At 50.1% G+C, this 27,612-nt stretch overlaps 1 protein-coding gene across 1 annotated transcript; it reads left to right on the plus strand.

Moving 5' to 3' along the window:
* The first annotated feature begins 257 nt into the window (after positions 1–257).
* CTCFL (CCCTC-binding factor like) lies at positions 258–27,612 on the plus strand. The gene is made up of 10 exons (XM_047770285.1): positions 258–797; positions 1,782–1,992; positions 2,747–2,917; positions 3,223–3,356; positions 5,855–5,975; positions 7,066–7,215; positions 9,437–9,597; positions 12,005–12,187; positions 22,516–22,639; positions 27,464–27,612. The coding sequence occupies exons 1-10, from the start codon at positions 258–260 to the stop codon at positions 27,610–27,612; spliced, it is 1,944 nt and encodes a 647-aa protein (XP_047626241.1).

Genomic DNA, 27,612 nt, shown 5'->3' on the forward strand with positions numbered 1-27,612 from the left:
CCAGAAGCCTGCTCAGGCCCAAAGGTGTTGGTTCTAGAATCTTCTGAACAAACACCTGCTTTGGCCTAAATCCTGCCTAGGCTCACCCCCCACTTGGCAGAGACTGAGTTAACTTAGTCCAGACCCCTCTGAGGCCTGTAGTTTTTTGGGACTGGAACTTTGTCAGACCTTGATCCGTACCCCGTGAGCCTGCTAGACCCAGTCCCCACTGTGCCCACCCAGAAGGCTTGCTTCTTTCCCCAACAGGCCAGGTTGTAATGGCAGGGGCCGAGCTCTCTGTCGTGCCCAAGCAGTTCACCCAAATCAAAGAACCCGAGTTGATGCTAGAAAAAGTCCTGGAGGAGGAGCAGAAAGAAGATGGGGTGTGCAGAGTGAAGGATCACCCAGGCTCTGCAGAGCTGGAGGCTGGGAGCACCCATGGGGCCCTCCAGGCCAACATCCAGGAGGAGGAGCTGGAGCTGGTGCTGGCCACCCCCGAGGACAACGAGAAGCACATCGTGACCCTGCAAACGGTGCACTTCACCTCGGAAGATGGGGCGCTGCAGGAGCTCGGCTGGCTGGAGGAGGGGCAGGTGGGGGTGCAGCCGGCCGGGAGTGGGCTGCCGTCGCTGGTGTGGCTTGGCGAGGGGTCCCAGCAGAGCCTGCACCAGTGTGTGGCCATTAGCATCCAGGAAGAGGTGTGCTCGATGCAAGAGCTGGAGAGGCTGCAGTTTCAGGTTCTGGAGGAGAATGTGACTCCTCCTGGTGAAGACAGTCGGTCTGCCGTGAGCCTGGCAGGAAGCACTGAATCCATTAAGGTACAGCTAGTTTTCATAAAATGGGGTGGGGGGGCAGAAAACTATTTTTTAGGATTGCCCTTGGGAGTTCCCTTCATGGCTCAGAGGTTAACAAACCCGACTAGGATTCATGAGGATTCCGGTTCCATCCCTGGTCTCACTCAGTGGGTTAAGGATCCGGCATTCCTGTGAGCTGGGGTGTAGGTCGCAGACACGGCTCAGATCCCACGTTGCTGTGGCTGTGGTGTAGGCTGGCAGCTACAGCTCTGATTCAACCCCTAGCCTGGGAACTTCCATATGCTGCGGTTGAGGCCCTAAAAAGAAAAAAAAAAAATAGAATTGCCCTTTGTGCGGCATTATGTATGGCCAGGCAGTTTTAAATTTGCAATTTAAAATTAAACATCATAGGAATTCCCCTCGTGGTGCAGCGGCAACGAATCTGACTAGGACCATGAGGTTGCAGGTTCAATCCCTGGCCTCGCTCAGCAGGTTAAGGATCCTGGCATTGCCGTGAGCTGTGGTGTAGGTCACAGATGTGGCTTGGATCTGGCATTGCTGTGGCTGTGGTGTAGGCTGGAGGCGATAGCTCCAATTAGACCCCTAGCCTGGGAGCCTCCATACACCATGGGTGCGGCCCTCAAAAGACAAGAGACAAAAAAAAAAAAACATAAAAAAATAAAATTAAACGTAATAAAAATGTTTCCCAGGAAAATCCTGGGGGACCTCGTGTTGCCTTTGAAGAGTCTAAAAAGTTACAGCACTTAGAACACTGTAAGGTGCATTGGTGTCTAAATAGTGTCATGTTTTGCCACCCAAGGTCTTGGTGCTTAATAAACACGGCCTAAGCACTTTGGTTGCCGTGGAGCATCTCTGTGCTTCTTCAATTTTTGTTTTTCTCCATGGATTTTACGGCTTCATCAAGGTGAGGCTTTGAATTGGGCTGTAATTGAGAGTCTTGTATTTGTGTGAATACTTCCTCTTGTTTATTAGCTGGACACAGGTCAGAAGGAGGAACAGCTCCTGGCGGAAGGAGGACTCAGCGAAAAAGCAGAAGAGCAGTTTTTTCTTGTGGAAGCGAGGCCCGGAGAGGAAGGAAGAGACGAGATTGTTCTGACAATTTCAAACTTCACCGTGGACGAACCAGAGACACTTCCTGCAGCGGGCGAAGCGCCTGTTGAAAAAGCCGTCGAGACACACAGTCAGAAAAAGACAAAGGGTAGGCCAGTTCATGTGGGCTCAGAGCCTCTGCCCACCGCAGGGCTGCGGGTTTCCTTTAGGGGAACGAGCTGGCCATGGGTGTTTTCAGGGGCGGACTTCGTTGCTTTCGGAATGTCAGGAAATGGGAGAAATTTTGAACCAGTGTCCTGTTTCGTGAATCCAATCCAAGAGTTTTGCGTCTTGCACCCAGATGTTTTTAAAAGCTAGGAAAGATGCGCCTTTCAGAGGGCTGTGCACTTACATGGAAGTTCGGGCCCCTTCTGCTCTCTAGTTTGCAGCCCCAAGGTTAGGGGAGGGGCTTGGGGGTCTGATGGAGACAAGAGCCGGTGCTTCAGAGCCAGGACAGGTGCCTTCTCTGGGAGGGGCTGTTTAGATGAGGGCCTCGAAAATGATTTGTTCTGTTTTTTAGAAATCTTTGTCTCACTTCTTTAAACCAGGGTTTGCTTCAAGCACATGTATTATTAGGTGTTCGTATGTTTATAATTGTTGCAGCTTCCTGATGGCTTGACTCTTTCATCATGACATCATGTTCTTAATCGCCTTGTAACGATTTTGGTCTGAGTCTGTTTTGCCCGTGCGTGCAGCCACCCCGCTCTGTCTTGCTTGCCGTTTGCATGGAGCGTCTTTGGTGAGGGTACCACAGGAGGGGACAAAAGGGACATGCTGGGTCAGTTTGATGTGGTTAAATGGAAGGTTGAACACCTACCGCAAGATTTTTCCAGCCGCATAAACGTCGTCTCTCCTTCCTGCAGAAGTAAAGCGAACCTTCCAATGCGACATCTGCATGTTCGCCTCTTCTCGGATGTCCAGTTTTAATCGTCATATGAAAACGCACACCAGTGAAAAGCCCCACGTGTGTCACCTTTGCCTGAAAGCCTTCCGTACTGTTACTCTGCTTCGAAATCACATTAACACCCATACAGGTAAAACGGCTCAGAGGGGTGTTCTCCTTGAACGAGGTGTGTTGAGGCTGATCACACGCAAACCCACCTTTTTCTCTATTAAACTAACGCGTGTTTTAGACTCTGGTTTTCTCTTTTTTTCCTCCCTTTTGGTTAAAAACCTTGAATGTTGCAAAATTGTTCTCACATCCCTCTGGGGCATTTGTGGTTTAAAGAGCCTCTTTGTCATTTTTAAAGCATTTTGAGACTGTCATTTATAAGGTACAGTTCCCTAGGAAAACGTGGTTCGATCATGCTGAAAAGAAGAAACTGTGATTGTTTTTCAGGCACCAGGCCCTACAAGTGTGGTGACTGTGACATGGCGTTTGTCACCAGCGGAGAGCTTGTTCGGCACAGACGTTATAAACACACTCACGAGAAACCCTTTAAATGTTCCATGTGCAAATACGCCAGTGTGGAAGTAAGTTCACCCTTGCACGTAGCATCTTCTTGAGAAGGGGCTGTACACGTTCTGTGTAAGTTCCTCCAGCAGCAGAATTTCCTGCAGCCCCTATGCTGGAAATAACGCTTCTTCTGTTTTTTACATTAAAACTTAAACACAGGATTTCTTTTTCTGTTCGATGACCAACTAGTGACAGCAATGGGTAAAGGTGTACAAATTGCAGATACTCTGTGGTCCTTGAGACGTGCTTCTCGTGTTTGTTCAAAAGTTCTGCCCAGCATTTTAGGTAGCACTCATTCCACACAAGCAAGATGTTTTTGCTCAGGAGTTCCTGTTGTGGCTCAGCGGGTTGAGAATCCAGCTAGTACCCATGAGGATGAGGGTTTGATCGCTGGCCTTGCCTAGTGGGTTAAGGATCCGGCATTGCCATGAACTGCTGTGTGGGTTGCAGATCTGGCCTGGCTGTGGCTGTGGTGTAGGCTGCAGCTCTGATTGGCCCCCGAGCTTGGGAACCTCCATATGCTGCAGGTGCAGCCCTAAAAAGACCCCCAAAAAAATGTATTTGCTCTAACACATGACATAGATTTCATCTGAATTTTTGCTGAAAGTTCGGAGCTGTCCCCATTGGCCCTTGGTCTGATACAAAGCACCTTCCTTGAAGGTTTAGACACGGCCACGTCCACTCGTAGTGGCAGAGACCACCTTTCCAGGCTGCAGTTACGTGTCGTGGTCATTTCCTGTTTGATGTCATTCTGCCGACTTAGCGTGCCCTCAGTGAAATGACAGCAGAGCGGTACCTTTAATTTTCAATGTCATTTTTCTTAGTTACTTCTGAGGGACTCCAGTATCTAGAGGGACACGTGCTGGGTCCGGATTTTGAACCCCGTTGGGAAAGGCCCAAACTGAGTGAAAGGGGTGGCTGAAGTTGAAATATGGTAGTGATGCAACGAGGTTTCATCAGCTAGGAAATTTCACAGACAGGGTCCAAATTTGATTCCAAGAAATTTTTCTTTGCACGTACTATTTTTAAAAACCTTTTCTCATCTGAGTTAAAGGTCATGATTATAGTATGAAAACACACAGTGAGAGCGTCAAAGAATGAAGCCATCTGAGACTCCGACGCCTGGCGGGGACCTTCTGGCAGGGGTCCTGGCTATTCTCAACACAGAGCTCCCAGGGTGGGCGGTCTGCCCCCAGCCTGTGGAGGGGGTTGCCCTGGACACCTGGACCCTCTGCTGCTGCCCTCACCCCTGTCCTTTGCAGCTTCCAGTCTTGCTGGTCTGCTCTCCCGGGGGATGGGTGGGGGGTTCAGCTCCCTGAAATGCACATCACACCAGCCTCTGAACCTCACTTTCAGAGCCGTCCTGAGTCGGTTTCCCCACGGCAGCCTTTGAACGTTCACACCACTCACAGCCTCGAACCTTTCATGTGACAATTTTAAAAACTCTTCCTCTTTTGCTTTCTTATATGCTCAGAAATAGCCCTTTTCCTTCAAAAAAATCTGAGCCGAATTGTTGCTTTAGATCTTGTTTTCCATTTGTTCTTGAAGGTTCTTTAGGCTTGTGTGTCCTTGTGGCACAGGGAACTGGGCAGAGGGGACCTTCCTGAGATGACCAGCAGGGCAGGCGAGGGCTTTCCGACACCTGTAGCCCAAGCATGCTGGATGCCCTCTGTTCCGCCAGATGAGGGCCTGGAAGAGGTGAATGCAGAATAAGGACAGTTCTAGAAGGGAATAAAAGAAGCAAAAAAATGATCAAATGGGAGGTGCGACTGCCTTTTAGCTAATTGCCTAGGACACGTAATTAATCAGGTTAGAATGTAGTTTCTTCTACTTAAAAGCTAACTTTTTGCAGTGAAATTACTACCACCTAGAATCTATTCTTTTTGGGGGGGCACACCCGTGGCATGCCAAAGTTCCCAGGCCAGGGATTGAACCCAAGCCACAGCAGTGCCCCAAGCCGCAAGAGTGACCGCACCAGATCCTTAACCCGCTGAGCCACCAGGGAACTCCTAGAACCTATGCTTAATGGCAAGGCTTCCCCTCCATCCCCGTGCCATTTAGGGTCCACAGAACTTGGAGGTGTGGGGCGTCTCTGACAGATGCTGGTCCATTAAAGAGCTGCTGTTTCAAGAGTCTGTGTTTATGCAAAACAAAAACGTTCTGGCCTCCATGCTTCTGCAGCATGTTCTCAACTTGGCAGCTCTTGAGAGGCTGTTGCTTTAGAAATGGAAATAAAATCGTGCGTGGCACTGAGCAGCGAGCTTTCCATTTTCCTTTGCCAAGTGACGTTGGATACGAGAGTCTCTGGAACTGACTGCTCATTATCACCTGAGGATCTTGAACACACATCAGATGAAGAACAGCCACCGCCGGAAAGAAAAAGCAGTGGTGTAGCGTGTTCTTGGGGGTGTGAACGTGGGCTCCTTTAAGTGTCTTTGATGATGCTGATGCATTGGAGACTCCCCAAGTTGGAGGAAGTCTCTGTTGCCCTAACTGCCTTTCATTTGTGTATTAGGCCAGTAAATTGAAGCGCCACATCCGTTCCCACACGGGAGAACGTCCCTTTCAGTGCCCACTGTGCAGCTACGCCAGCAAAGACACGTACAAGCTGAAACGCCACATGAGGACACACTCAGGTACAAGTGTCGCATGCATAAGGCCACGTGAGTAAAGGGTAGCATTCCTTTGTCACAGGGGACCTTGCAGCGCTCACAGAGAACTTTCGAGGCGCAGTGGTTCACAAATCCGTCTAGGAACTATGAGGTTGCGGGTTGGATCCCTGGCCTCGCTCGGTAGGTCAGGGATCCGGCATTGACGTGCGTTGTGGTGTAGGTCACAGATGCCACTCATGGCTGTGGCTGTGGTGTAGGCCGGCAGGTACAGTTCCGATTAGACCCCTAGCCTGGGAACCTCCATATGCTGTGGGTGCGGCCCTAGAAAAGGCACAAAGACCAAAAAAAAAAAGGAATTTTTGACACAGGCACGTTGATCTGCATCTTTGCATTTATTTAGTGTTAAGGAAGCATAATTCAGCACATAAACACGGCACAGAAATACCACGTGGGGGAGCTCCCCCTGTGGCACACCAGGTTAAGGATCAGCTGTAGTGTAGGTCACAGCTGTGGCTCAGATTCAGTCCTTGGCCTGGGAACTTCCACATGCCATTCGTACAGCCGAGAAAAGAAAAAATGAAAAATTAGAAGAAGGGTAATTTAAAAATTAAATAAATACTGCTTGGCAGCCTTCCCATAACAAGTAAAAACCTTCACCTATTTGTTCCCATAGGCTTCCCAGGTTTTTAAAAGTTGATGCCAAAATCCATCCTTCGACTTTAGGGCAAAATGTAAAACAAAGCGTGCTGGCTTCCAAGCGCGCTGACTCTGTGTGTGGTTGCTGTGGAAGGACTGTGCTTGTGTCCGCTCCTGGGTTCCTCCCGCCAGGGTGGGAACTAGGGATTGGTGTTGAGCCAGGAGTTGCCACTGGATGTTAGAAGAGTCGCCCACCAGGACTGCTGTCCACACATCTGGATGGCCCACTGTCGGGCTTGATTTAGGAACCGGGCACTCACCCAGGGGTTACACCACGAGAAAGGGGTTGATGGGGGCAGGGGGTCTTGGGGGAAAGAAAAGCTTTCAGCTCCAGCGGTCCTTGGGGGCGCATCAGGGATCTCGGGGTGAAGCCCCTTGGCGGCAGGGCTGTGTGTCATCATTATCATCCGTATTCCAGGTGAGAAGCCCTACGAATGCCACATCTGCCACGCGCGCTTCACCCAGAGCGGGACCATGAAAATACACGTCCTGCAGAAGCACAGCGAGAACGTCCCCAAATACCAGTGTCCGCACTGTGACACCATCATCGCGAGGAAGAGCGACCTGCGTGAGTGTCTCCTGTGGCTGCCCCGTGTGCACCTCTTCTTGGGAAACCAGCGGCGCCCTGGGCCTGACTCTGGGGGAGGCAGCAGGCTGTAGGAACAGCACCCAGGTTTTTTTCCAGGGGTCCTGCAGTGCCATCCTGTGGCCAGATAGCGTAAGTGCAGTTTCAGGGTTCAGCCCAGGATGGGTCCAGGCACACGGGTGAGCTCTCACCAGCCTTTGCGCTCCGAAGGGGCTTTCAGGGATGTTATGTTATTCCATAGTGGGCCCGTTTTTACAGATGATGAAGGGGATCAGAGACAAGAGAGTGAGATGTTCAGAGCCCGGTGATCAGGGCGCGGGAGGTGGCCTGGTGACCGACTGACTCTTTCTTAATGTCCTCAGCAAACTTTTCTTAAGGTTCTGGGAGCTGAGGGTGCATAGTAAGAAGCAAGACCTGGTTCTTCCCAGGAGGAACTTGCTTCAAAGAGCCCCCTTCACATGACATGAAGTACACAGTGTGACCCGGTGAATGCTCCCTGCGGTTCCAGGCACGTGAGGGACTCAGAGGGCAGAGTCCCAAGGAGCTGGGATTGTAAACCAGCCCCTACTTAGCAGCAGCGGTGACCGTGAGGGAACCAGCCCCTCTGTGGTTTCCGGGCTCCTGGCCTCTCACTTTCCCTGATCTCTTTCCACGATACGTAACATGGACACTCAAAATACATTGGCAAAAACAGAGTCCCCCGTTTGCCCAGAGAAATTCTGGAGATGAGAGGCACTGGTTTTGGAACCCTCTCTGAACAGATAAAGGTGTTTAATGAAACCTAACTTTTCTTTTTCATCCAAAACATTTGTCAGTTGCAGAAGACAGCTCTGTGGACCCTTGCAGGGTCCAATCCACATGCCCCAAAGGGATGTATTTGTCAGCACGGCCAAGAGATACAGGCTCTGTCCCATCCGAGTAGGTGATGCTGTCCACCTGCCCCGTAAGGTGCTTTGTAAACTGGCTAATGAGGCTCCCTTCCTGTCAGGCTCTTTATGCGACCACGTTGGTCAGGGGTGCACTTCCGCCCTGCTGGTGTGGATTTCTGTTTGGCCTCTTCCATAAAGGATCCCCACACCACCTTGCTTTCGACTCAGTTGAGCAGAAATTATCCTAGAGGGTGCCTGTCGATTCTCACAGAGGGAGAAAACAGAGCAGTGACTCTAACAGGACGTCTGGCCATATTTTAAATTCAAATGGAGAGGTTCTATCTTCGTTACATAAAACCATCTTCACCTTATCCTAAAAAACCCGCTCACGCTGTCAGGTTGTCCAAATGCTTTGGTAGACAAACACGTCAGGTCCAAGATGCTCTACTTTCTATAAGGTTTAACTTCATGGGAAGAAATGTAAAGGAGTTCCCTGGTGGCCTGGCAGTTAAGGACTCAGCGTTGTCACTGTTGAGACTTGAGTCGCTGCTGTGGCATGGGTTTGATCCCTGGCCAGGAACTTCTGCTGGCTGCAGAAAAAAGGTAAAATGAGATGCCAGTATGCGTCATCTAGAGCAGCGATTTTAGCTGAGAATGGTGTTACCCCCAGAGACATTTGGCAGTATCTGCAGGCACTTTGGGGGTCACACGTGGGGAGGAAAGGATGCTGCTGGCACTAGGGCTGGAGGCCAGAAATGCTGCTAAACATCCTGCACAGGACAGCCCACCTCACCCAAGAAGGAACTAGCGTCAAGGGTTAATGCAGGCAGACCTTGTTTTGTTGCGCTTTGCTTTGTTACGCTTCTCAGATCCTGCGTTTTTTACAAATTGAAGGTTTGCAGCAACCTTGCATGGAGCAAATCTGTCGGCACCATTTTTCCAACAGCATTTGCTCACTCGTTGCCTCTGTGCCACACATTGGTAAATCTCACAATCTTTCAGACCCTCCAGCAACGGGCTTCTAATCTGCTAAAGGCTCAGAGAGTGATTAGCTTTGTTTCGCCGTAAAGTATTTTTGAATGAAAGTATGTACCTTGTTTTTAGACATAACGCTATTACATGCTTAATTGATTACAATACAGCATAAACATACATTTTGTATGCACTGAAGAAAATCCGTGTGCCCCACTTTATTTGAATTTTCGTGATGGTCTGGAAAGGACCTGCCGTTATCTCCAAGGTCTGCCTGCACTGCCAAGGCTGAAAAAACCCAATGTGGGGCGGTGGGGGGGGGGGATGCTCTTCTCATGTAAGATACTCTGTAACTGTTTTAGGTGTCCATTTACGCAACCTGCACACGTACAAAGCTGCTGAGATGAAGTGCCGCTACTGTTCTGCCACCTTCCATGAGCGCTACGCTCTCATTCAGCACCAGAAAACTCATAAAAACGAGAAGAGGTTCAAGTGTGAACACTGCAGCTACGCCTGCAAGCAGGTACTGTTTTAGGCACTTTGGGGAGCAGCTGAGCGTTTAAAGCAGCTGTTCTGAAAGGGTGGTTCAGAAGTGTGGTTCATAGACCCCTAGAGGTCCCTGAAACCAACCAGGATCACAAGATCAAAATCACTGTCATTCATTAGTGATAACGGGCAGCACGTTATTTGCCCCTTTCGCGCTATGTGATGTTGGCAGTGATGGTGCAAAAGCAGTGGAGCTGCCTTAACATGAATCAAAGCAGCCACACCAAGCAGGACCAGTTTGTTCTTGTCCTTCATGCACTGGTGGCAAAAAGCAAGGGCAGTTTGACTCAAGAATGTCCTTGAGGCGTTCCCCTCGTGGCACGGTGGGAGTGAATCCAACTAGGAACCATGAGGTTTCGGGTTTGATCCCTAGCCTCGTTCAGTGGGTTAAGGATCTGGTGTTGCTATGGCTGTGGTGTAGGCCAGCAGCTACAGCGCCAATTAGACCCCTAGCCTGGGAACCTCCATATGCCATGGGTGCAGCCCTAAAAAGACAAAAGACACACACACACACACAAAAAAAAAAGAATGTTCCTGAGAAAGCAGTGAAAGTTGTTGGCTTTAGGAGTTGCCACTGTGGTGCAGCAGGTTAAGGATCCAGCATTGCTGCAACTATGGCCTAGGTCACAGTAGCAGCTCAGATTCAATCCCTGGTCCGGGAACTTCCATAGGCTTCTGGTGCAGCCAAAAAAAAAAGAATTAACTTTATTCCATCTTGACCTTGAATACTCACCTTTTTAATAGTCTGTGGGGTGAGCTAGGACCTTGACCTACAGCCCCGACCACTGTCCTCCAAAGCCCGATGGGCGTCTGGAACCCATGGAATTTTTTTTTTTTTTGAGTTGCCAGCTCAACTAGCCACTTTTTCATAAATCACTGTTTTTACTTGAAAGGACCACTGACAAACTCTGCTTATTCCATTACTGAGTATTTAATAGACATTTTCTTGAAAGCACACAAACTGATCTGGTCACTTCAAGGAAAATGTGTTGCCCAGGAAACAGTGTGCACTTTCAAGAGGAAATTAGACTTAGAACTGGGGGAAAGCTACCTCCACCCGCATGAGCCTGACGGCTTTCTAATACCTGAAGACTGTTCTGATGAGACTGGAGTGGTTTTAAGAAAACAGGTTTTTATAATACGTATTCAACACTTAGAAGCCCTTCCTAACTCAGTAAACTGATATTTTTCAAATAAGCCACCTACCACTGAGCGAATCATGCACATGTAAAGATCCATTCAAAGTACAGGATAGCTCTGTAGATTTGAATGTAACAGAGCTCCAAAGTCATCTTTGGTATGGTTTTGGATTCCACCTTTTAACCAACTTTTAAGAAATTGTCACTTGTTGAATTTTGGTATACTGTCAGAGAAGAATATCCACAATTATTTGAAAACCCTGTACACATGCTGCCCCCTTTTCCAATGACGTATCTGGGAGAGAACGTTTTCTTCATCTGGTTTAGCTATGCCAAACTCCAGCAGACCAAAGGCACAAGCTGTTTTCTTTTAATAAGGCTGCCAGACCTTGAAATAAAAGATGGAGGAGTTCCCGTTGTGGCACAGTGGTTAACGAATCTGACTAGGAACCATGAGGTTGCGGGTTCGGTCCCTGGCCCTGCTCAGTGGGTTAACGATCCGGCGTTGCCGTGAGCTGTGGTGTAGGTTGCAGACACGGCTCGGATCCCGTGTTGCTGTGGCTCTGGCGTAGGCCGGTGGCTACAGCTCCGATTCAACCCCTAGCCTGGGAACCTCCATATGCCACAGGAGCGGCCCAAGAAATGGCAAAAAGACAAAAAACAAACAAACAAAAATTTGTTTTTTTGTTTTTAATTAAGAACAGCGATGTTCACCCCATGCCTTTCCCTCCATATGAAGATTTGTTAGAAGACCATCAGGAAGGAGGGGGAAGCATTTAGATGCATAACATCCTTCCTACCCCACGGGTCTGATGAAGGGAAACTCTAACCATAGGTTTTCAAGTCTGCAGGTGCCATCTGCTCTTCGTAAACTCGGGTCACGGCGGACAGTTACAGCAGTGGGGCTGCAAACACACGAGTTGTCTTTTGGAGGGGAAATCCGTTATGGCTTTGCTCCCCAACATTCATTCTGCCACAAGCCCCGTGGGACCTCAGACCCTCTGGGACAGACTGTGGGGGCCTGACGGGAGGGGCCATGTAAGAGCTGGTTTCCTAGAGGCCGGATGGCGCTGCTTCCCCCAGAGTGCCGTGTCGAGGATGCAGTCGCTTTGTTGTCCCTTAAAAATGTACACACATCTTTGGGGAGGAAGGGGAAAAAAAAAAAGGTGTACAGTAGATAATGTTGGATACTGAGAAACTCCGGTCAAGACCTAAGCCACTTGCTTTCCTCCCCTTCCCTCCCAGGAACGTCACATGACCGTTCACGTCCGTACCCACACCGGAGAGAAGCCGTTTGCCTGCCTCTCCTGCGACAAATGTTTCCGACAGAAGCAACTTCTAAATGTTCACCTCAAGAAGTACCACGATACAAATTTCATCCCAACTGTTTACGAATGCCCCAGGTGTGGCAAAGGCTTCTCCCGCTGGGTAAGCTTTCTCAAGTCCCACTAAATCCTCTTAGAGACATCCTGCCATCTCCCAGGCACAGAGTCACACTCGGGCAGCTTAAACTTGATTATAGAAACTTGCTAGAACTCAAGATTGCATCTGTCATGCCTTGGGAAAGTGGTTATTCATTATTTTGGAGCCATGAAACTCGAAAATCTCATAAACGTGTGGTCTTCCTTCCATGTGTGTGGGGGGGAGACAACCAACCTGCAGACAAAATCTTGCAAATGGTTTTAGGGGGTTCTTAGACTCCCAACACTCTGTAGACAAAGAACCCCTGCTTTTAGTGCAACATTTAAAAATTGTCCCTGTGGATTAGATGTAGGCTCTTTCACAGAGAGAATGCAATTTTCAGTGTGTTTTGTAGGTATTCTTTCTTAGAATAGTGCTGTTGGTACAGTGCTAAGAAATACATTTACTCTTCAATTTGACTTTTTTTTCAGGTGTTGCATTAGCTACCTGTGGTTGCATAACAAATTACCTCTAATCTTCGTAGCTTGAAACAACAAACACCTATTCTCTCTCCTTCTCCGTGGGTCAGGAATCTGGGAGAGGCTGGACTGGGTGGTTCTGGCTCTGGGTGTCTCAAGAGGTTGCAGTTGGGATGTGGTTGGGGCTGTGGTCATTTGTAGGCTTCACTGCCTGGAAGGTCCACGTAATAATTAGTAATAAAGCCACCACCGGTGGTTAACTAGATCCCTAGATGATATATGCTTTGCTCTAACTTTATAGAAATTTTGAATTTCCTGAGGTTGACTATTTTAGGGGGAAACTATCTTTGAAAAGAGGGTGGTGGGAGTTCCCGTGGTGGCTCAGTGGTAATGAACCCCACTGTATCCATGAGGACACGGGTTTGTTCCCTGGGCTCGCTCAGTGGGTTAAGGATCTGGCACAGCTGTGAGCTGGGGTGTAGGTGGTAGACGTGGCATGGATCTCATATTGCTGTGGCTGTGGCTGTGGTGTAGGCCAGCAGCTGCAGCTCTGATTCAACCCCTACCCTGGGAACTTCCATATGCCACAAATGCAGCCCTAAAAAGCCAAAATAAATAAATAAATAAATAAAACAAAAGACCGTAGGATAGTTGTGTTTTGGGGGTAGGGTGAGCCAGTTCTGGACTGTTAATGCTGGTGGTTTAAAGTTTCAAATAAAAGGGGTGGCAGTGCTCCCGAAATAGTCATTCGTATGGAGTTAAAATTGTAAAGAAGTTGCCTTTTTGGTGTGAGAAACAAGAAAGCAGAGAAAAGAGTAAGTCAGCCTCATAGAAGCCCTGAGAACATAAAATCGGAAGTTCTGAAACTTTTCCGTTCAAGAAAGCACCTTTGGAGTTCCTGTCGTGGCTCAGCAGAAACGAATCTGACTAGCATCCATGAGGACGTAGGTTCGATCCCTGGCCTCACTCAGTAGGTTAAGGATTCAGTGTTTGTTGTGAGCTGTGGTGTAGGTCACAGACGCATCTCAGATCTGACATTGCTGTGGCTGTGGCGTAGGCCGGCAGCTATAGCTCTGATTCGACCCCTAGCCTGGGAACCTCCATATGCTGTGGATGCGGCCCTAAAAAAACAAAAGAAAGCAAGCAAGCAAGCACCTTTGGACTTACATCTAGAATATATGAAGGACTTTTACAACTCAATGATACAAAAATAACTACCTTATTAGAAACAGGCCAAAGATCTAAGCAGACATTTCTCCAAAGAAAATATACAAATGGCCCATAGGTTCATGAAAAGATTCATCACCGAGGAAACGCACATCAGAATCACAGTGCGATAGCTGTAGAAGCAGCCATTGGGATGGCCGAAGGCAGATAATAAAAGAGACGGAAAAATCAGACCTTTGTACATTGCTGGTAGGATTTGTAAATGGTGAAGTCGCCTTGCAAGGCAGTGGCAGTTCCTCAAAAAGTTAAACATGGAGTTATCATGTGACCTGGCAGTTCTCCTTTGAGGCGTGAAAACATACGGCCTCACAAAAACATGTACAGATGTTCACAGCAGCATTATTCATAATAACCAAGAAGTGGAAACTCCCCCAATGTCCTTCAACTAACAAGGAGATAAAACATGGTCCATCCACAGGGTGGAATATTATTCAGCCATGAAAAGGATACAGGCTATGGTGTGTGTGAACCCTGAAAGAGGTCAGACACAGAAGACCACATGATATGATCCATTTTAATGAAATGTCCAGAAACAGGCAAATCCGTGGAGACAGAAAGTTGATTCGTGGCTGCCAGGAGCTGGAGGGAGGGGACACAGAGGGACTGTTAAGAGTAGAGGTTCCTGGGAGTTAAGAGTAGTAGGGTTCCTGGGAGTTCCCGTCATGGTTAAGGAATCCGCCTAGGAACCATGAGGTGGCAGGTTCGATCCCTTACCTCGCTCAGCGGGTTAAGGATTTAAGGATTCGGCGTTGCTGTGAGCTGTGTTGTAGGTCGCAGACATGGCTCAGATCTGGCGTTGCTGGGGCTCTGGCGTAGGCCAGTCGCTACAGCTCCCATTAGACCCCGAGCCCGGGAACCTCCATATGCCGAGGGTGCGGCCTTAGAGAAAGGCAAAAAAAAAAAAAAAAAAAGAGTAGAGGGTTCCTTTTTGAAATGTTCTAAAGGTGAGTGTGGTGGACGGTTGCAGAATCCTGCAAATAAACCAAAAACCTTGAAGTATACACTTTCAAGGGATGAATTGTATAGTATGTGAATTAGATCTCAACTAGGCTCTTTGAGAAAACATAAAGGGACTTTCCGGTTCTGCGCGTAAGGAACCTGAACTGAAGTTGCCACTCTTTCGGAACAAGGAGAAAGCAGGACAGAGGGGACAATCGCCAGCTCTTTTAGGATCCACAGGAGGGGCGAAGACACACGGCAAACCGCTGCTGCCAAGACTGGAGACCCAAAAGGTGTGTGCAGGGCGTCCCTCCTTCCTGAGCAGAGACTTGGAAACAGAGCCTGCTGACGTGGGAGAACTGGGCTGTCATTGACGCATGGCTGCAGGTCAGTGTGCGCAACTCCGAGCGCTCCGACGTGCATGGGATCCGCTCCAGCGGGACCCCCACGATATTGTGAGATTTACCAGCAGGAATTTAGCAAGGTCCCCACAGTGAATATCTAAAAAATCTCCTACTTCCTGCAGGGGCAGTGGGGAGGAGCTGGTCCATATTGCCCCAGGGCTCTCAGTCCCAAAGGCCTGCCCTACAGGAAACTGACCAGGGGTTCCTATTGTGGCTCTGTGGGTTAAGAACCTGACTAGGATCCATGAGGATGCGGGTTTGATCCCTGGTCTTGCTCAGTGGGTCAAAGATCCGGCATTGCTGCTACTCTGATTTGACCCCTAGCCTGGGAACTTCCACAGGCCATGGGTGCGGCCCTGGAAAAACAGCAAAAAGAGGAAACTGGTTAACCAGAGCCTGGCCCGCTGGGGTTTTATCAGAGCCTCACTGACCTGGAGAAGGAAAATAGCCAGCCCGTTCTAGACGTTCTGTCCACACCCAACAGAGAAAGAAAAAGAAACTGAGCTCCCGAAAAGGCTGAGACCTAAAAGGCTGCACATCCTGCGCTCCCAGCACCACGTTACTGAGGCCTGTTTACTGCAGCCTCTTAAGCAGGACGTCACGCCCAGCTCTCAAGAAAAAAATGCCACCGCATTCCAAATGACAAAAACAACCCCACAATCTGAAGAAACAGAGCAAGCATCAGAACGAGAAACGGGGAGTTCCCGTCGTGACTCAGTGGTAATGAATCTCACGGGCATCCATGAGGGCACAGGTTCGATCCCTGGCCTCGCTCAGTGGGTTAAGGATCCGGCGTTGCCGTGAGCTGTGATGTAGGTTGCAGACATGGCTTGGAACCCACGTTGCTGTGGCTGTGGCGTAGGCCGGCAGCTCAGCTCTGATTAGACCCCTAGCCTGGGCACCTCCATATGCTGCAGGTGTGGCCCTAAAAAGACCAAAAAAAAAAGAAACAACAAAACACAGAAACAACAGAGATGTTGGAATGATCAGACCAGGAGTTTAAAACCACTGTGATTAATGCAAAGTGGCTCTAAGGGGGAAAAGAGGCAGCCCAGAGGCACAGACGGGCCGTGTAAGCAGAGCTGGAAATCCGAAGACAGACCCAAAAGAAATGCTGGACATCAGTATTGTAAGAGAAGTGAAGACGGCCCCGGGTGAACAGCAGGTCCTGCTGCGCGGCACAAGGAGCCACGTTCAATATCCTGTGATAAACCGTATTGGAAAAGAATACCAAAAAGAATATGTGTATATGTATCGTGTGTGTGTGTGTGAAACGGAGTCACTTTGTTGTACGGCAGAAATTAACCTTGTAAGTCGACCAGAAGAGCTAAATAAATGGAGAGACATTCCATGTTCATGGATGAGAAACCTCCGTACCGTCAGGATGTCACCGGCAGATTCAGTGCAGCTCCTACCAAAATCTCAGCACGTTAGTTTCTGGATTGAGAAGCTGAGTCTAAGGTTTAGAAGACAGAGCAAAAGACCCAGGAGAGCCTACTTAACACTGAAGAAGAGTAAAGTTGAAGGACTGACTCTCCGGCTCCAAGACTTACTCTAACGCTTTGGTGGTAATCAAGACAGGGTGATATTGGCGAAGGAACAGACAGCTCAGTGGAACAGAAGAGAGCGCTCAGAAACAGACCCCCATAGATAGTCGGCTGCCCTTCGAGAAGGAGCAGCACAAGAGAGAAAAGACCTCCTTTTCAACCAGTGGTGCAGGAACCACTGGACGTCCACACACACACACACACAAAAAAAAAGAATCTAGACACGAATCTGGACACCCTTCGCAAAAATTAACTCAAAATGGGTCACAGACCTAAACGCAAAACACAAAACTATAAAAGGCCTAGAAGATAACATAAGACAAAAAATCTAGATGGCCTTGGTATGGTGGTGACTTTGTGTGTGTGTGTGTGTGTGTGTGTGTGTGTTTGCCTTTTCTAGGGCCACTCCCATGGCATATGAAGGTTCCCAGGCTAGGGGTCTAGTCGGAGCTGGAGCCACCGCCTACACCAGAGCCACAGCAACGCAGGATCTGAGCCACGTCTGCAACCTACACCACAGCTCACGGCAATGCCAGATCCTTAACCCACTGAGCAAGGACAGGAATCGAACCCGCAACCTCACGGTTCCTAGTCGGACTCGTTAACCACTGCACCACGACGGGAACTCCTGGTGGTGACTTTTTAGATAAAACACCAAAGACACAATCCATGAAAGGAGTAGCTGGTAAATTGAGCTCGAATAAGATTAAAAACTTCTGTTCTCTGAAAGGCTTTGCCAGAAGAGTGAGAAGACCAGCAACAGCCTAGAACATAAATGCGAAAGTCACATCTGATAGAAGACTTAATCCAACTTATAAAGAACACTTGAAACCCCGCAACAAGAAAACAACCCGATGTGCAGATGGCCAAAGGCATACTCAGAGGCCTCACCAGAAAAGAAATGCAGAAGGCGCGCGAGCGTATGAAAAAGGGTTCCCCATGGGGCGTCATCAGGGAGATGCAGATTAAGATGAGATACCATGACGCACCTACCGGGGTGGCCAAGATCCAGAACGTGGACCAGACCAAACGCCAGAGAAGATGCAGAGCAACCGAAGCTCTTGTTCTTTGCTCCTGGGAGTGCAAAACGCTGCAGCCACCTTGGAAGCCAGTTTGCAAGGTTCATACAAAATTAAATATGCTCGTGCCATACAATCCTGCAGTCAGGCTCTTTGGTATTTACCCAAACGTGTGGAAAGCTTATGTCCACACAGACAGCTGCTCACAGACAAGTATAGCAGCTTCAGTCATAATTGCTCGACTTGGAAGCAACCAAAATGTCCTTGGGTAGGCGGATGGATAAATAGACCATGGGGCATCCAGACACTGGAATATTACTCAGCACTGAAAAGAAATGAGCTGGGGAGTTCCCACTGTGGTGCAGTGGGTTAAGAACCTGACTGCAGTGGCTCGGGTGGTTAAAGGATCCAGCATTGCCGCAGCTGCAGCAGAGGTGGCAGCTATGGCTCAGATTCAATTCCTGGCCCAGAAACTTCCCTGTGCAGCTGTGGGTGTGGCCATAAAATAACAAAAAAAATTTTTTGAATAAACTAAAAAGAAATGAGCTATCAAGCCATGAAAAGACATGCAGGAACTTCATTTTTTATTTATTTTATTTTTTAATTTTTTACTAGATTTACAGTGTTCTGTCAATTTATGTTGCACAGCAAAGTGACCCAGTCATTCAGATATATAGATATATATATACACATATGTATGTATGTATATTTCTTTTTCTCACATTATCTTCCATCATGTTCCCTCACAAGTGACTAGATACAGTTCCGCGTGCTATACAGCGGGATTTCATTGCTTATCCACTCCAGATGCAATCATTTGCGTCTACCAACCCCAGGCTCCCAGTCCATCCCACTCCCTCCCCCTCCCCCTCCCCCTTGGCAACCACAAGTCTGTTCTCCAGGTCCATGAGTTTGTTTCTTTCCTGTAGATCGTTTTATTTGTGCCGTGTATCACAGTCCAGATATTAGTGATATATCAATATCCTATGGTATTTGCCTCTCTTTCTGACTGACTTCACTTAGGGTGAGTGTCTCTAGTTCCATCCAGGTTGCTGCAAATGGCATTATTGTGTTCTTTTTTATGGCTGAGTAGTATTCCACTGTGTATATGTCCCACATTGTCTTAATCCATTCATCTGCCAGTGGACATTTAGGTGGTTTCCATGTCTTGGCCATTGTGAATAGCGCTGCTATGAACATACGGGGGCATGTAACTTTTTCTTGGAGAGTTTTGTCCAGAAATATGCCCAGGAGTGGGATTGCTGGGTCATGTGGTAGTTCTATATTTGGTTTTCCAAGGTGCCAAGACATGGAGCAACTTTAAATGTGCACTAGGTGAAAGAAGCAGTCTGGAAAGACTCCATACTGTATGATTCCAACCATAAGACACCCTGGAAAAGGCAAAACTACGGAGGTAGGAAACCAATCGGGGGTTGCCGGGGGCTGGGGTTGGAGGAGGAGGAAACAGGCAACCCCCAGAGGATTTGCTAGGCAGTTGTCTCTGCCTCCCTCTCGGTTTTGCTGTGACCCTTTAAACTGCTCTTTAAAAAGTTAAGTGCTGAAAGGGAGTTGGGGTAGGGGTCCATGAAGATTCACTGTATGGTTATTTCTGCTTTTGTATGTGTCGTATATAAAATTTTCCATAATAAAAAGAGAGAAGCCGTGTTTGTAAAGCTAAAAAAAACTAAGTGTTTACAAATTAAATAAATGAAAGCTCTTTGGGATATGTGAATCCAGTTGAATTTTTAAAAAGAAAATGAGTCACAAACTTCCCTTCTTTAGCACAGTGGTCCCAGGGTCCCCCCACATCAGAAGGTCACAGGCTGCCCCGTCCTTCCCAGAAGGATCCTGCTCTGAATTCAGGACCTGGGGAGCCTCCTCTCTCAGAAACATTCCCCCCCCCACAGATGCTTGTCATGTTGCTTTGCCCTCTGGGCCCTAAATATCAGTGTGTTTACTTAAAATCTTACCCCACTTACGTTTTCAAGGCTGGATGTGTTTCATGGGTTCATCCGAAACTAGTGTCGGGAGTTCTTTGTGTGTGTGTGTGTGTGTGTGTGTGTGTGTGTGTGTGTGTGTCTTTAGAGCTGCAGGTGCAGCATATGGAGGTTCCCAGGCTAGGGGTTGAATCGGAGCTGCAGCTGCCGGCCGCAGCCACAGCCACAGCAACGCCAGATCCGAGCCACCTCTGCAACCTACACCACAGCTCACGGCAACGCCAGATCCTTCACCCCCTGAGTGAGGCCAGGGATCGAATCCGCATCCTCATGGATACTTAGTCAGGTTTGTAACCCGCTGAGCCACGACAGGAACTCCAGGAGTTCTTTTTTTTTTTTCTATATACTACTTTAATCATAGATAATAGAGGTTTATTGCTGCAAACATACATGTTGAACAGTGGCAGTGCTCTATAATTTGAAATTATTATTTGAAGTTATTTTGAAATCAACATTTAATTAATACGCCTCCTTGTTATCAGCCGCTTATATAGGTTTGGAGAACATGGTGAGACTTAAGAGACACTCTCTCCATTAAACTCCTGATCTGTGCAGACTAGCCTGCTATTTCGTAATGAAGACTTTTTATAAAGACTGTCTTCCAGTTTTTGCAAGGTTATTTTAAACCATTAGCAGTTGGCGCTACAGATAAAGATTTTAGCACGCCTCCAAAGAGTTGTTTAGATGTACTCACGCATGTAAGCAGTGATGTAAAGAGCTTGATCTTTGTGCTGACCGTGGGAAGAAATCCCCCAAAATGTCCACACCGTATCAATGACGTTCACAGAACCGCTGCACCTGAGGCGTTCTTCGCCACAAACTCCGCGACATCGTGGGGAGATGGGGGATGTGGAGAGAGACGGCACTTTGCTGGGGGAGGAGCCATTGCTTTGGTCCTATTCATAAAGGAATCCTTGACTCTAAAAGGCTTGGTTTGGAGTTCCCGTCGTGGCGCAGTGGTTAACGAATCCGACTAGGAACCATGAGGTTGCGGGTTCGGTCCCTGCCCTTGCTCAGCGGGTTAAGGATCCAACATTGCCGTGAGCTGTGGTGTAGGTTGCAGACACGGCTCGGATCCCACGTTGCTGTGGCTCTGGCGTGGGCCGGTGGCTACGGCTTCGATTAGACCCCTAGCCTGGGAACCTCCATATGCCGCAGAAGCGGCCCTAGAAAAGACAAACATAAATAAATAAATAAAATAAAATAAAAGGCTTGGTTTATACGTCATCACCATAGAAACCAGGGGGCGGCACAATTTTTTTTTTTTCTGAAAAGAGCCAGATCGTTGTACAATGATCATCACAATCCAATTTTATAGGATTTCCAACCCACAACCCCAGCAATAAATGTAATACATTCATTGAGTAGTAAAAAAAAAAAAAAAAAAAGAGCCAGTAAGTACGTATTTCCAGCTTCACAGACCAGTTTCTGCCCCAACCACTCAGGTCTGCCGGTGTGGCCCCAAAGCAGGCTTGGCGGATGTGGCCCACACGACTTCCTTGCCCGGGACAGCTGGCCGGCTAGACCTGCCCCTCTGCCTCAGTGGGCAACCCCTGTGGGGGCCGTAAATGGAAGACCCCTCCCCCCTCACCTGTGAAACCTTCCTCCTCCTGCCCAGGCACCAGAATGTTCTGAGCACCACGCTGAAGTCAAGATGCAAATGAGAGGTTCGTTTTCAGTAACTGACCTATTTAATCCCCTGCCACCAGTAGCTTACTTTAGCGTATGAACTTTTCAAATAGTGTAAGTATTCTAACTTATTTTAAATCATCCCTACTGTTCACATAAAAATGTATCATTGACTAGGAAATCTCTGAGCTGCCTTTTTAATTCCAAATGTTGTACGGTCTCTTTTTTCTTCTTCTTCTCCTTCTTCTTCTGGCTGCACCTAAGCATGCATAAGTTCCCAGGCCAGGGATCGAACCCGCACCACAGCAGTGACTTGAGCCACAGCAGTGACAACACCAAGTCTTTAACACACTGAGCCACCGGGGGACTCCCGTGGTGCAGTCTTCATATCTCTGTGCATTGTAGGTCAGGAGAAAAGCTGACGGGGCAGTAAAAGTTCCATGGTATATGGGTGATTTTCATAAAAATCAGTCATACATTGATTTTTTTCCATTTGTTTAAGTTTTATGGAAGTATCGTTGATTTATAACATTTGACGATGTCTGCTGTGCAGCAGAGTGGCCCAGTTACACACGTACACACAGATACATTGAATTTTGGGTGTGACATCAGGCCTCACTTTGGAGATAGAAGCATTCAAGAAAAATTAATTTCGGAGTTCCCTCTGGTGGTTCAGTGGGTTAAGAACCCAACTGGTATCTATGAGGATGCAGGTTCAATCCCTGGCCTCATTCTGTGGGTTAAGGATCCAACGTTGCCATGAGCTGTGGTGTAGGTTGCAGAGGTGGCTGTGGCGTAGGCCGGCAGCTACAGCTCCGATTCGAACCCTAGCCTGGGAATTTCCATATGCTTTGGGTGCGGCCCTAAAACGCAAAAATAAGTTAATTAATTTTGTCTTCTCATTGACTTGTCCATCGTTTTAAAAATATTTAAAATCCAGGTTTTGGCTAGAACTAAACACGACGGAAAGGATCACCCTTTCTTAGTCATCTTTTTGTACAAGGTCGTGCAAAGTACTCGCCCCTCCCGGTTTCCCGTCCCTTTAGCCGTGGATTTTCCGTGCCATCCCCAGCGGCGCCAAGTTTCATGGTGCTCTGTGTCATTTCTCCGGCAGAATAACATGAAGAGACACTCAGAGAAGTGTGACTTGGAGCAGGAAAAGCCGGCCCCCTCGGAAAAAGGAAGAAGAGTGAAGAAGAGAAAGCCGGCCGTCCCGAAAGAGGCAGCCACGCAAGACGGTACCTCGTCGTAAACGGGGCGGGGTGCATTTGACCGTTTTCTCATTGTTGGGAAAGTGGGAGCGATGGCGGGGAGCAGGCGGGCCTGGGGCCCCGGCGGGTCCACACCTCCCGTCACCCAGGTCCTGGCCGGACACGGTCGAGGTGGTGGCCTGACCCTGTGCCTGGTGGAGCTTCTGGGCTCCCGGGCCATTTCCTGGGGCTGCTGCCACAAGTGACCACACACTGGGTGGCTTAGAACAACCTAAGTTTATCTTCTTCCGGTTCTGGGGGCAGACACCCTAAATCAAGGCATCAGCAGGCGGCTCCCTCTGGAGACTCAGGAAGGGGGTGGGGGGCCATCCTCGCTTTTCCTGGCCTCTGGTGGCCCAGGCGCCCCTCGGCCTGAGGCTGCATCACCCAGTCTCCGCCTCCGTCTGCACATGGCCACCCGCCCCTTCTGCATCTTGCCTCCTCTGTCCTTCGTAGACACTTGTCATTGGATTTAGGGCCTCTCTGGAAAATCCAGGGCGATCTCATCTCAATTATACCTTCAAAGACCTGTCTTCCAAATAAGGTCACGACCCCAGGTTCAGGCAGTTAGGATGTGGTGTTGGGGGGCTGCCGTTGACCCCACTCCAGCCTCAGGGAGCAGACGTGCGTCCCCAGGTGTTAACACAGAGGTTGTCCTTGTCCTGGGGACCCTGTGCGGGACAGCCTGCTGCACAAGGGGCAGCCCCGACTCCAGGGCTGCTGTCCTCTGTAGTTGCTGTTCCTTTCGGAGGAGAATCTTGGGCCTTGTGCGTGATCGGAACCAGGCAGCCTCACAACAAAGACGAAGCAAAAACATTTGCATGGCAACCGCGTCTTTACAATTCCCTAGATTTCAATTCCAGCCCCAACCCTGGACGTGGGAATATTCCCACAGGCAGCGCTCAGCCTGCTCCTTCCTCAAGGCTTGTCACCTAAAGTAGAGGATGCCCGGTTGAATTTGCATTTCAGATAAACCATGAATAACTTTGTCATGTGAGTATACCCCATCGCTCTCTGGGATAGACTTATACCAAGCGGTAATTCCCTGTTTATCTGACACTCAGGTTTAATTGGGCATCTTGCGGCCCTTCCCCGCCCCTTATTAAATAACAGTCCTCATGCCAGACTCCCTTGCTCTTTTCCCATGTCTCACCCGCCTGGCCACGCTCAAACCAGGAGCCAGGCCTGCTGGGCAGGTGACCGGCAGGACCAAGGGGTCTTCTGTCAGGTAGGACCCACAGTTCATTTCTGGAACAGCTTGCTGTCTCTGCAGGAGTCCCACAGAGAGCTCCCACAGTCCCTCTCCTGAGTGCAGCCCCACGCTGCCCACAGGGAGAGAACTGAGGGCCAGGGGGGACCTGCCCCGAACCCCAGGCCAAGGAGGGCGAGGCTGTGGCTGGAAAGCAGGGGGGACCATCCTTATGCACTTGCACCCCTACCCAGCTGGGGCTCCAGCTTCTCCATCTACAGCCTCACATCCGCCCACCTGTTTGTGGGGTGACATCAGAAGAAAAGGGGACGTCACAATAACGGGCATAAAATCACGAATCCAGCCTGGACTAGATTGTCTTTGTGCGGAAAGTGTCATAAAATACCTGTTCTCATCGTTTTTACAGAGGAATGGCCCACAGAAGTCTGGCCGCCTCCCAAGGAGCCCGTGGCATCTCTGCCTGGGTCTGTCCCTCCCGCTCACCCCTCCGCGTTTCTCATCTCCCTCCCCAGCAGTCACCTTGTCGGTGTCAGCCTGATCCTTCCGGCCAGCCTGAAACAGGCTAGTGTCTTGAGAAAAACAAAAACACCGGCAAGACTCCCAGCTGCACGTGGCTCCCTCTCACTCCCGCAGACTCGCCGGGTCTCCTCTCACCCTGCCTGCCCTGCCTGCCCCTTGTGGCCCCATCACGCCACCCAGGGTCCCTGCGATCTGCTGGCCTGTCCCTGCTCCCCGCAGCCCTTGCGCTGCTGACCCGACATCTTCACCTCCCACCCCAGCTCACCGGACAGCTTCCTCCTGGCGCTTCTTCGGCCCCTCTGGCTGCCTTCACTCCCTCCGCCTCTTCTAAACACAGCTCCTCCCGCCCGTCTCCCCCTCCGCAGTCAGCCTGGTGTCCAGAGAGGATCGCCGCCCCAAGCCCCACACCTGCACCCATGTCCACACCCGCACCACATCCACCCCTGGACCACGTCCACACCCGGACCACATCCACCCCTGGACCACGTCCACACCTGTGCCCACGCCCACATCTATATCCACACAGCCACACCTGCACCCACACCTAAACCTGCATCTTCACCAGGCCCACACCCTCTTGTGTGGCTTCAGTTCCTCCAGGCGGGTCCCGGATGGTCTGGGGCCAGGCCCCAGAGACTCTGCAGACTGGGAGCGAATATTCAGTGGCCTGAGACGCATCTCCCCTCAGTTGTCTCAGGCTCCGTCCATCCACAGCTGAAGTCTGGACGCCTCCCTTGTTCTCTTCTCAACCCTGACCCACACAGCTTGCACTGGCAGCTCCCTCTCACCCACACCCGGGGGCCGCCGGTCCCACGCTTCAGACCCTGCACGGCTGAGGCCACCCCTGCCTCCCCCCGGGCCAGGACATCGTCCAGCAGCGCCTCTCCTGGGGGGATGTCGGGACTCTCCGTCCTCACCACCCACCCTCTGCAGCTGCTTCCCTGACCACCCACTGCTCCAAGCCCAGGAGCCCAGGCGCTGCATGCCCACTGGGGCCCCCGCCATGTGGGTCCCCCTTCCCGGCCAGGCCAGGCTCCCCCTTTCCTGTGCCTGGAATTCCTGGGTGACTGTGCCCCAGATCCCCGAGGTCGTACCTGTGCACCCCTGATATCTCAGCTCTCACCCCCGACTAGCTTGCCCCCGATCCCACGCAGGTACCCAGGACTGTGCCTCTGCTTTACAACCCCTGACCTGGGCTGGATTTCACGTTCTGTCCCTTGGGCAGGTGCCTGTTGCACCTGTGCCCCTGGAAGGTGGGCTTGGCCATTGGGTCCCCAGCACCTCCCACCAGGCTGGTATTGGTGTGGCTACATTCTCCTCTCGTTAAATAAACCAGCGAATAAGGAGCACAGTCCTTTCTTGGCAAAGACAAACTGGTGAAATGGACTCAAATCCTTCAGCTCTAAAGAGACCCCGAGGCCAGGATCCTAAGACGTCCATGTGAACATGAGCCTTCCTGGCTCGTTAAACACCCAAGGGCCCCCTCTTGATACCCACATGCAGTGTTTCCTCTTAATTGATATTGAAGCCCCTAAGCACTTCGTGCCCAGTTCTACCTGAGTAAGAATAGCCTCTAGGAGTGGGCTGCGGAGGGTCTTGAGGGAGTGGCCCTCCGTTGGTGTCCATTCTGCTGGGGCACAGCGTTCAAGCACCAGGGCTTCACCTGAACCCACATCCGCACCTGCACCCACACCCACACCTGGACCACATCCACAGCCTCTGCTGTCACCCGGCAGCCCCTCGCCCTTGTTCATCCTGAGCTGACATCTCCTCAGTGTGCTCCCTGGATGGTGGTGTTGCAAGAAATTGAAAAAAATATTTTGCGAGATGAAAGGAGGGTTCCAGGGTGCCTCCTCCGCCTTTGGCTTACACCGTGGTCTGAAGCAGGAACATCCTGTTGACCAGCTCAGGGAAGGGCCCTGGGGACACTGCCAGCCTTGAAGGGTCACGTGCCAGAAGGGCAGACACGGCGAAGCTCTCGCAGGTTTAAATACCGGTAATGAAAAGACCGGACGCGTGACAACATTTTGCACGTGGAAGATGGTCAGCTGTGTGTTCAGAGTGTGAGTTGAGACAAATGACCCAATTAACCGTGGCCCAGAACACGACATACTGTGCATTTTCAGCATTTTTTAACCTGTGTCATCCAGACCGTCACCTCACGTCTCCATTTGCCACGTCCCTGGGGCACCACAACCCACACCAGGTCCTTGATAGGTTTGTATGCGCCCCTGTCGGTTGGCACCGATTCTGTGACGCCCACATTTACGTTCGTACATAAGACCTGGGTCTTAGAGCCCTGCCCGCTTCACTCCCCCAATGCTTCAAGGAGCCACAAGCAATATTATCTTGCCACATTCCCTGGTCTTGGAAAGTAATTGGGAAAATCAGTAGGGGTCGAATGTGCGTACACCTACGGGGTTTGCACTGGGCCTTTGTTTTTAGACTCTAAGAGCTGCGCTGCTTAGAAGCTGCTAGAAGGGGGCAGGGGTGGTTGGGCTCTGTGTATGACTCACAGAGTGTACCTGGCGGGACACTTGACCCGGAAGTGACGCGGGACATGTCGCTTGGCCAGAGGGACAGGTGCCTGAGAGTAGCTGGCATTTCTCCTTTCGTGAGTGTTGTTCCTGGGCCACTGAGACGGGACTTGGGTGAACAGCTCAGCCATCAGGTCCGTGGGGTCTGCCGTTGCCTTACAGTAGGCTCTCCGCCTGGGGGTGATTCTGCCCCCCAGGGGGTCAGGTGGCGATGTCCAGTTGTCACAACTGGACAGGCTGAGGTCAGGGAGGCTGATAGCCACCCTCCAATGTGCGGGACAGCCCCCCTGCTCCCTGCCCCCGATCCCTGGCAGATTATCCTCCAGCCGAAAATGCCTGCAGAGCCAAGGGTCAGAAACCCTGCCTTAAACAGGGAGCTGAGATCAGGATATTTGTGCCGCCCTATAAAGGGAGGCTCATTTTCTAAAACACTTGCTGCTATGCTCCAAATTCAGCGGTTGTTTCCCAAAGCCAGTGGCACCGCTTACCAATCCCAATGTCTCGGCTTTATTTAAAATTTGCCAACCCTGTGCCTTTTTCCCCAAGAAGCCGCTGCCGAGGAAACCGCCCTGATGAGCGGAGCGCCGTCCTTGGGAGGGCTGGTGCCCGTCGACCTCGGAGAAGCCGCGGCCGGCAGCGAGGACCCGGATGAAGACCTGACGTGCGAGCTGATCTTGGCCGTGATGGGTAAATGA

This window comes from Phacochoerus africanus, chromosome 3, assembly GCF_016906955.1.
Source record: "Phacochoerus africanus isolate WHEZ1 chromosome 3, ROS_Pafr_v1, whole genome shotgun sequence".
NCBI lineage: Eukaryota > Metazoa > Chordata > Mammalia > Artiodactyla > Suidae > Phacochoerus > Phacochoerus africanus.

What these genes read in the sequence shown, in the direction of transcription:
- CTCFL (XM_047770285.1), top strand. Translation starts at nt 258, where the DNA reads ATGGCAGGGGCCGAGCTCTCTGTCGTGCCCAAGCAGTTCACCCAAATC. An exon ending in CCACATGAGGACACACTCAG is followed by an intron (nt 5,976 to 7,065) that starts GTACAAGTGTCG and finishes TCCGTATTCCAG; the next exon opens with GTGAGAAGCCCTACGAATGC. An exon ending in GCAAAGGCTTCTCCCGCTGG is followed by an intron (nt 12,188 to 22,515) that starts GTAAGCTTTCTC and finishes TTTCTCCGGCAG; the next exon opens with AATAACATGAAGAGACACTC.